At 37.6% G+C, this 9262-nt stretch overlaps 1 protein-coding gene across 1 annotated transcript in view; it reads right to left on the bottom strand.

Moving 5' to 3' along the window:
* LOC107549059 (eyes absent homolog 4-like) overlaps positions 1 to 8229 on the bottom strand; it is a 32949-nt gene extending 24720 nt beyond the window's left edge. Inside the window, exons 1-2 of the mRNA XM_016229985.1 lie at positions 7916 to 8229; positions 4298 to 4369 (exon numbers count right to left, since the gene is read on the bottom strand). Of these exons, the coding sequence (XP_016085471.1) occupies positions 4298 to 4330 (33 nt within the window). The 5' untranslated portion in view covers positions 4331 to 4369; positions 7916 to 8229. The remainder of the gene's footprint in view (positions 1 to 4297; positions 4370 to 7915) is intronic.
* Between the last annotated feature and the right edge of the window lie 1033 nt (positions 8230 to 9262).

The raw sequence follows: 9262 nt of genomic DNA, 5'->3' as shown, positions 1-9262 counted from the left end.
CTCTATATTATATATATATATATATATATATATATATATATATATATATATATATATAGCAAATGCACATATTTATTTGGTACAATCCATCCACAAAAATTTCTGAATCTCTTACACATTATTTTATATCTTAGTAAAGGTTCCTTATTAATTATTTTACATACAAAATAATGTGTAAAACACTCACATAAGAGTATCCAAGTTATACCAGTATATCAGTAAAATAATTTTTCATTGTAAAAAAAAGAAAATAACAATAATTATAATTTAAGTTGTAAACAAAAGACATGTTGACACGACCAGCTAAATACTACTAGCTTTATGTCAGCGACCTCCTGTTAGTGAATATTTTCAGTTAACATATTAAAATAAATGAAAAACGACTGAATACAAATGCATTTCTGCAATGTCATTAGTAAATGCACATTTTAACATGATGCTACTGTACATTGCCTCCATTAGATGCTAGTATCGTTTTAAAACGGTCAATTCAGTCAGCAAAATATAAAAATACAGTCATAGTCAGTCATACAGCAGCGTTCTGGAACAAATATGTTTTTGATCAGTCAGATCCACTAAAATGACCAGTTACAGCAGCAGCCCATATGTTGGACTGCTCCGTTTGCATGTCAACGTGGTGTATGAGATTCGAATGGTATATATCGCCGGGGAAAGGGGTCAGAGGGAAATAGGACACAAGGCCAAGCCCTATAGATAGAGACACCTTCGCAGCTTTGAATGAGTGTGTATGTGTGTGTATGATCTTGTGTGCAACTTCGTGAGTGACGCTGTCTTTCTCTTCCACTGGCTCATTGATTCATGTATCTTTGTACAGCAACCAGAGTGTTTACACACACAAACAAGTTTCTATACGTGCGCATTGGAGTGTGTGTGTATCATCTTAAGAAATGAGCTGAAACTTTATATAAAAAAAGCACTCTAGCATTAAAGTGCTCCCTTCCCCTCTGATTGCAGCAGAAAAAATGCTGCTTAATTATTCATGAGTTCTTGTGCTTGTGTCAGCTTTTCGTTAATTATTTAAATTAATCTCATTAACGAAAGGCCAGGTTTCAGCAGCATTTAATTAAATGATGAATTGCTTCCCAGATGTCGACGTGCTTGTTAAATAATGTGCTCAGGCTGGACCCAAAGCTGTCAGATAGACTCAACCCAAAACTGCACACAAGGACCATCATAGTGCACATTAGTGCCATTGTACTCCACAACTTAATGCAGTTTTTAAGATCGCCAGGAGAACCGTCAGATAATCTCTGTGTTTATTAATCAATGACTCAGCATGACTGTAAAAACATCATCTACATCCAGCTTCAGGAATGAATACAGTCTGCTCAAACCTGCAGCTTGTTTTGACAGCTTGTACCGATTCAAAAGTGACTGGATACAATTTAGTCTCATCAAACTCAACGTCAGTACTTGAATACCTAACATTTGTATTAAACACAAGATCTAGAAGGATCTTAAAGAAATGTTAACAGTTATGCACTTACAGTGGAAGTCTATGGGGCAACTTCCAACGACTGTCCTATAGACTTCCACTGTATGCTGTCAAAACTATTTTTTTGTTTCTTTCTCAAACTAAGAGGTAAGTCACAATTATTTAAGCATTATTAAAAAGTTTAGGATCGGATTTTTAAAGAATTTAAAGAAGTCTTCAGTGTCACTTGTAAGTGGTTATTTGCTTAAATGAAGATTAAGACAACAACAAAAACTTACTGACAACAAACCTTTGAACAGTAGTGTATTTTATGTAATTATATAGCTTAATTTGTCTTTCACCATCCTTTTAAAACCTCAGTACCCAAACTTGAAATATCATGGACGTTCATCGTGCATAAAGAACCACTCACTGTTTACAAAGCTGTTATATGTGATATGTCTTAACTCATTTCTGTGTATCTTCTACACATGGCCTGAACAAGTGAATTAATACTACTAACTCAAGTGAGACGAGAGTCGATTTACAGTGCAAAAGACAAGCAACAGGTGTAAATAACCAATAACCATCAGGACGATGAGAATTTTGTAACAAGTTTAAAGAGAAAAATCTATAACAAGCCCTTTTTTTACATCAGGGAGACACCAAACTTCAGTTCATACCTGTATTTGAGCTGCTACTTCTATCTGTTTGTTTTGACGTTAAACACAGACTGCTTGTGTTGCTATAAAGCAAGACCTACTTCTTTTCACAGTACAGAAGATTCATAAATATTACTGCGTCAGTTCAACAGCTTTCAACAGACTCACGACCTGTAATCTCCGTTATTTGTTGATTAGACTTAAATTGGGAGGTGTAAACATGTGAACGTAAAGCCGTGCTTTCTGTTCTCCTCTCTCTGCCTCCCTCTCTGTAGGTGTGTGTGTGTGTGAGTGAGTGTAACCTGAGTCCTCTCTCTCTGTCTGTGGTCTCTGCTCTGGGGCACAGACTGCACCAGAGGAAAAGGCTGCAGCTACACCCCCTTTTCATTTTACTTCTCTGCTATTTTCCTCCAGAACCAAAAGCATTGATCCCCTGAGTCACAAAATACCCCCCCCCCCCACACCCACACCTACACCTACACCTCAATCTCCCTCTTCCTCTCCTTCCATTACCCCAAACACCCCCAGATCGGTATCTGTCCTCATCTGGATTATGGACGCCTATCTGTCTTTTCCAGAGTGCTCATGTACGCATATGAAAAGCACAAGCACGAGATGTCGCAACACATATTCAAGATTGTTTTAATCATTAATCGAATGTTATCTAAATAATATGTAAAAAAAATAAATAAAAAATTCCGCAAAACTAAATTATCAGACTGTCTTCCAAGAACACAAATGCACTGAAAACAGGCTGAAATGGTTTCAGCAGTGTGTGTGTTGTACTGTCAGTGTGTGTGCGTATGTGACACTGCTCAGTCTCGTAGTGGCCATATGGCTACTGTGCTCGACACTTCAGCTCACATCTGTTGTGTATTAAAGACCTAACGCTGCTCAGTACACACCTGGGTGGCCTTTCCACACACACACTCATTCATGCACACAAACACGTTCACACTTCAAACCGCACGATCAAACTTTCCAATTATCACATTATTTAGAGCAGCGTTTCCCAACCGTTTTTGCCTTAGATACTGCAACACAGCAACACTAAACCAGGCATGTGTTCCTCAACTGATACTTTACTGGAAATCATTCAGCATTATCATTCATTTTACTTAAAAAGTGACCATTATTTACTTTTTTTGTGGGGCAATTTTGGAGAAACTTTCTCGAGAAACAAATTCAACGCTAGTATTTGAATACCTAACATCTGTATTGAAACAAAAGAAACATACAAACATCCTAAAGAAATGTATATACACACATACAACTACTGCCCCTGTCCATTTCTGAGGGACAAGTCATGTTTAAAGTTTTATATTTATGTAAGAAGTCTCTTATGCTCACCCAGGCTGCATTTATTGATCAAAAACAGAGTAAAAACTGTAATATTGTGAAATATTTTTACAGTTAAGGAAACTGTTCCAGACTTCAGTGTCACATGATCTTTCAGAAATCATTCAAATATGCTGATTTGCTGCTCAAGAAACATTTTAATTATTATCCATGATGAAAAGAGTTTCTTCAGGATTCTTTGATGAATAGAAAGATGAGTTTTGGAGAAACTTTCTTGAGAAACAAATAATAAAATAATTGATAATATACAGTTAGTTCTGGTCCTTGAATTTGATTGACCATAAACTTTCCAAGAGTGCTGATATACAGTAAATATTTATAATACCTTATTTTTCATTGTGGAAGTAAGCTATTTCCTGCAAATGAGAAAGACTTTCGATTCATTAGATATAATTAAATAACTAAAAGAATAACAGTGCAGTTAATGGTAAAATATTTGTGCTACAAATCAGTGCGTTTATCAGTATAGAAGCCTTGCACATTCAAGTTACAAATGGTCATGCTTGCTCTTTCATTAAAAATAAGGTGGATAGGTTTTAACAAAGTAAAACCAGTATCTTCCTAAGAACCTCCTGGGATACACACACCCGTGGTTGAGAATCACTGGTACAGAGAGTCAGTTGGATGGTATTTTATCTATACATTTCCAAATATACAACACATACAGAGTCTTTAAAGGATACTGCACAATACACTGACCTGTTCTGAATTTTCTGAAATAGTGGAGTGATAAATTCAATACACAGACAATGAAAGAAATTAAGATAATCTTCTGACAGATAAAGTAAAGCCATAATGTTGTAAAACACATCTGAATAGTCTTGATTTGTATTTCACTTACGCTCTGTTCATTCAGCTCCTGTGTATTCTCCATCAGATGAACTTCCACTCCCCTCGACTACAGTCCAGACACCTGCAAATGAAGGATGCTTTAAAATCACCATAAACACAATACAACGCTAGGCATCCCTCTCTCTCGCTCTCTCTTTGTGTCTGTGGGTATATGTGTGTAGGAGGGGAAGGAAGAAGTCTGGTAACTTCACTGTATCATAGCCAGCTAGGCTGAAGTAAATATAATTTACAGAAGTAAACATTAAACAATGGGTTGAGAGAAATGTAATCAATGTAACACACACATACATACACACAAGTGCACTCAGTACACACAAAAATCCAAGCTGTCCAGGTCACAGTGATGCTAGCATGGCAGTAGTCACTAAAAACACTTAACCATGATTTTGAGTCCCCCAGTGAAGCCCCTTCCACCCCATCCCACCCTCCATCTTTCTCTTTCTCTCTTCCCATCCTTCCCGTCATTTAAAAGCTTGAAACTTCTGTAAACTACTTTGAAACCTCCTGAGGCCTCCGTAATGAAAAGCACTTTTATTCAAAAACTCTTTGGAAGACCTTGAAAGCCTCGGGATGAGAAGAATGGGTTTATTTTCTGTCCTGCCACAGGTACCAGAACTGTGTTTTAAAAACCTGCCTGTGATTTGCTGTATTTTTAACATTAAACTTGTGTTTGTGTGTGAAAGGACAGGTTTTGCTAACCTGTTGGAAATTCAATTTGTTTACATATCTCCAGAACAACAAACAGTAAAAAAAAAAAAAAAAAAAAAAAAAAACCTTGTTGTATGGAAAAGAGCGGCTCTTAATTATTTTTTTTTTTAATGTTTTGGGGAACAAAGTGGACCAAGAATATGCAATGAATTTTCATTTTAAAATAAATTATCTGAGAAAGGAGCAACTCAACTCAACTGCCCAAATTTATGTGAATTGAATATTTCTGTCAAATCATTTTAGGCAAACACCTGTTTCTATCTTCATTGAAACAATTTTTGACTTTGCTCAAAAACCTGAAGGGTCCGTTTGAATGGTCATGATGCTTCTGTTTGGGAATATGTTTTAGTTTATGGTAGCCTATATTGATTACAATGACCTGTACTAAGAACAATGGATGTAAATGGAAAGTTCCCACAAGCATATGTATACAAGATTGTGTGTGTGTGTGTGTGTGTGTGTGTGTGTGTGTGTGTGTAAGTGGAAGGGAGAGAAAGAGAGTTGAAGGGCACAGTTTGAAGAGCAGATCATTTGAATGTTTCATTTGCTTGGTGAAGCTGTGTTCTGAAATTCTAGCCTTTAATGCTCAGGCGGGGGAATGAGCTGAGCAGCATTGATTTTTACTGTTATCACTCAGTGCCCTCTGAGCCTACTGTCCTCTCACACACACACACACAATGAAACAGACGGACAGCGAAGCAGCAGAAGACACATTACACTAACCATCTAATGGGTAGGAGCTGAAATTTATGTCCCTTCTGTCAACACACGCATTTTCAAATCAAAAGCCACTGATATGCAACAATTGTCCCTGACCAAAACATTTGATTAAGTCAAACAAGGAAAACAATATACAAGGAAACATTCTGGGGATGGTAAATTAGAGAAGATCATTACGTCTCAAAGTAGCAAAGCACGCTTTACTGTTATTGTCAAGTAAGCACACGGAGCGACACACCCGCAGCACAAACGCAACGCACAGGAAAGCCAAATACGCCAAAGCTTTCGTTTTCCTCCCTTTAAATCATCAGCGCTCACTCCATTGTCAAAACACACTGCCTACTACTAATAAATAAACAAGCTGGACCTTTAACAAATTGTTTAAAATTGCCCAAAAGATTTTGCCTATGGGAATATTTTTTAATTAATGCATGACGTGTAGATTCATTATTTCATAGATTCATTGTTATTATAACCGATTTTACTATTTAATTTAAATGTTTTCTCCTCCACCCTGTGAGAAACTTTTAACTTCCAAAAGGTTCCAGTTAGAAGAGCTTTTTAATTCTTCAGAAAACCATCTAGTCTGTGCAAGATTCCAAAAAAGCACAGCTCAACTCAAGAACTGTACGTAGTGAAGAATGTTATTGATCATTCAGATGCCACAAGGAACCATTTAAGAACCTTCATTTTCAACAGTGTTACAGTGTAGGCCTACTTTCCTGGCTAAACGTATGCACGGTGTAACTTATTTTACTGTTTCCTAGTTTTACTAAAGAGTTAGTCGTAAACTGTTGTGAAATAGCTATAAAATGCAAAGTGCACAGATCATAAAAACACATTTTTAACCATTCAGGGTGTGATGTTACATCCAAACCACCATAGGTGGTTACCTTTGACCCTTACCCAATTCTACATGACTACCCTCTTACATAGGCCTATGTCATTTTATTATTATTATTGTTTTTATTAATGACAACATACATTCAATATGGCTGGCAAAAGCAGTAATGCACCAAGACCCATTTACAGACGTGTAACTCTCAAAATAACATTCTGATAACAGGAATGATTTTTTTCTTGTTTTAAAGTAAAAAACACTTTTTTGTGATTTAATAATTAATCTACTAAAGAGAACTGTATGTGATCAAAACAAAGGCTATTATTAGATTTCATCTAGAGACTCTACAAAATACTTAGGGAAAAAAGCGTTTAAAATGATGTCCCACAATTCAGTCCAAAACTGTATGTTGTAAATCAGTCAATCAATTAAAGTGTCCTGCAATTTTTTTAAATAGATGTAAAACAGTCTCGAGTTTTCCCCCAAAGTTTGAGGCCTGGAGATGGCCAAATAGGAGGTCACTGATGTTTTCTTATGTAATTGTTGGCTAGTACACTCCATCTTATTACCAGCCACCAGAGCGACCTGTGTGTTGTGAATTGTTTCGTGTTAAGTGTGCAATCTAATCCGGGCTCCTTCTCCGGTATCGGCTCGAGCTGCTATCGACAGCGCGAGAAAGCGACCAATGGCCAACGCGCAGTGAAGCGGCTTCAGTGTCGGGATGATATTCCCGCTTCCTCCGTATCAAATACAAACACAAACTCCACGTGCATGGGAAAACGAACAAGGTGCGCGCGAGTCAAACTGATACGGGAATCACCCGACAAACTCAACTTCAAAAGACCACTTGAATATTTGTCAATATAATCATTGCACTTAAATAGAAGAGTGAACGTGTTATAGTGCGCTAACAGTGAAAAAAGCATCATTGTCCTCCATCCATATAACTGTCATTTCTACTCGAGTTTTCAGTTTCAAATCGATTCTCTTGGGAAAAAAGTTCTAAAAAGTACAATATTAAGTGGCCACTTTGGTACCACTTGTACTATTTAATAATTTTCAGGCAGCAGTTAGACTTTGCATTTTGTGTGTTGACATTTTAAAGTGATAACTGGTGGTAAAAAAATAATATTCTAATGCTATAACTTGCAATTCCGTTCACCGTTTATGAGCACCAATTTTCTCAGACGTTTAAATCACGTGAAAGCATCAGGCGTGAGCAGGTGCTCCAACAAACTCTTACGCGTTGTAAATTGCCACATATAAGTTATATTCAGCAAAAGTTTTACATTTTCCCAAAAGCAACATATGTTATTGCTACTGAAAATGGGTACTTACTCTTATGAGTTGTGCGTTACTACGATTTCCAAACTCTCCAGAAGGTCCGTTCGCATTCACTCTGTTGACATGCTCACCCAAAAATATTCAAGTGGTCGAGCTGCGTGAAGCGCGAGGAACAGCTCGCGCCAGTCAGTGCACGCGCTGTCAGTGAAGCTTGCGGTAAAGTCCTCCCTAAGTTCATGAGAGCTGCACTGGCCGCACCGGAGCGGAAAGCTCCAACCGACAGATCACCACTATAACCCAAACTCCGAGGAGCGCTGTCTTGCGCTAGCCGTGTTTCCCCCTTAATTTAAGCTCCTAAAGTTAACGTGAGCACACGCACACTCCGTGGTCTACTTCATTATTAAAGTTCTCTTGTAGCGGCGGAGCAAGAGTGGTCATTGATGCGCATGCGCGCAGCTGCCATGCGGGGTGCTGCTGTTGGCTCCCACCCAAGCCAGTAATGGGGCACAGCACAAGGGCCAGGATGAGGCTCTTATTAATAGTTTCGTCCGAGTGATCAGCACAGTTTTATTTACCACCACCACACAACAACAACCAAGTCAAACCTTTGTCTTGGGATCAGATTCACTCTCATATTGGACTTCCACTTCCGCAAGAAAAGAGAGCTCCTCTAATTAACATTTATCAACACTTAGAGTAGCCAAACCACTAAAATAGCTTCGGTTTATTCAGTCAAATATTTAAAACATGTCCTAACATGAGGGTGGAAAAAGTCATGCTGAAATTCAGCCAACAGTGAGAAAGAAATAGGAAAACATCCTATAGTTGCATGGAAGTTGTTGATGCTTGTACGGTTGCAGCTCACATGAGACGAGAGATATTATGGGCAAAGCCATCATCATTTTTAAACAATTAAAAAATTCTCAAAGTATGAACCACGAATGCCCACCCTAAGCCACAAATTGGTCTTAAAAAAATATTTAAATAATGGCCAGGTAGTCTCTGCAAATGTTGTGCAGAAAAAATAGCAAAAAATATTTAGAGAATCTAAGTATAGGTTTAAGAGCAATACACATCAGACAGAAAGTGAACAGACTGTGGGTGAGTAAAAGTTTTTTTTACCTTTGACCTCTAAAACCTGTATTTTGCAAAGAAATGCAATGAGTGAGGAAGAAAGGCTAAAAGAGAGCAACAGAAAGCAAAAGTATTATATTACTATAAAGTAATTCACTGCTTGAATGTGCTCAGTGATTACTGCTATATTAGCCAGACTCCTCCTCAAGCACTGAAAAATGATGCTCCTGAGGGCCAAGTTGGGCCGCATTTGACTGACACACTGTTACAGAAAGAAAACAAGAATTTCATGCTGTTGAGAATTGGTCTTAAAAAAAATATTTAAAT

Source organism: Sinocyclocheilus grahami, unplaced genomic scaffold (genome assembly GCF_001515645.1).
Source record: "Sinocyclocheilus grahami isolate Dianchi unplaced genomic scaffold, SAMN03320097.WGS_v1.1 scaffold361.1, whole genome shotgun sequence".
Classification (NCBI taxonomy): Eukaryota; Metazoa; Chordata; class Actinopteri; order Cypriniformes; family Cyprinidae; genus Sinocyclocheilus; species Sinocyclocheilus grahami.
This window is presented reverse-complemented; position numbering and strand designations above follow the sequence as displayed.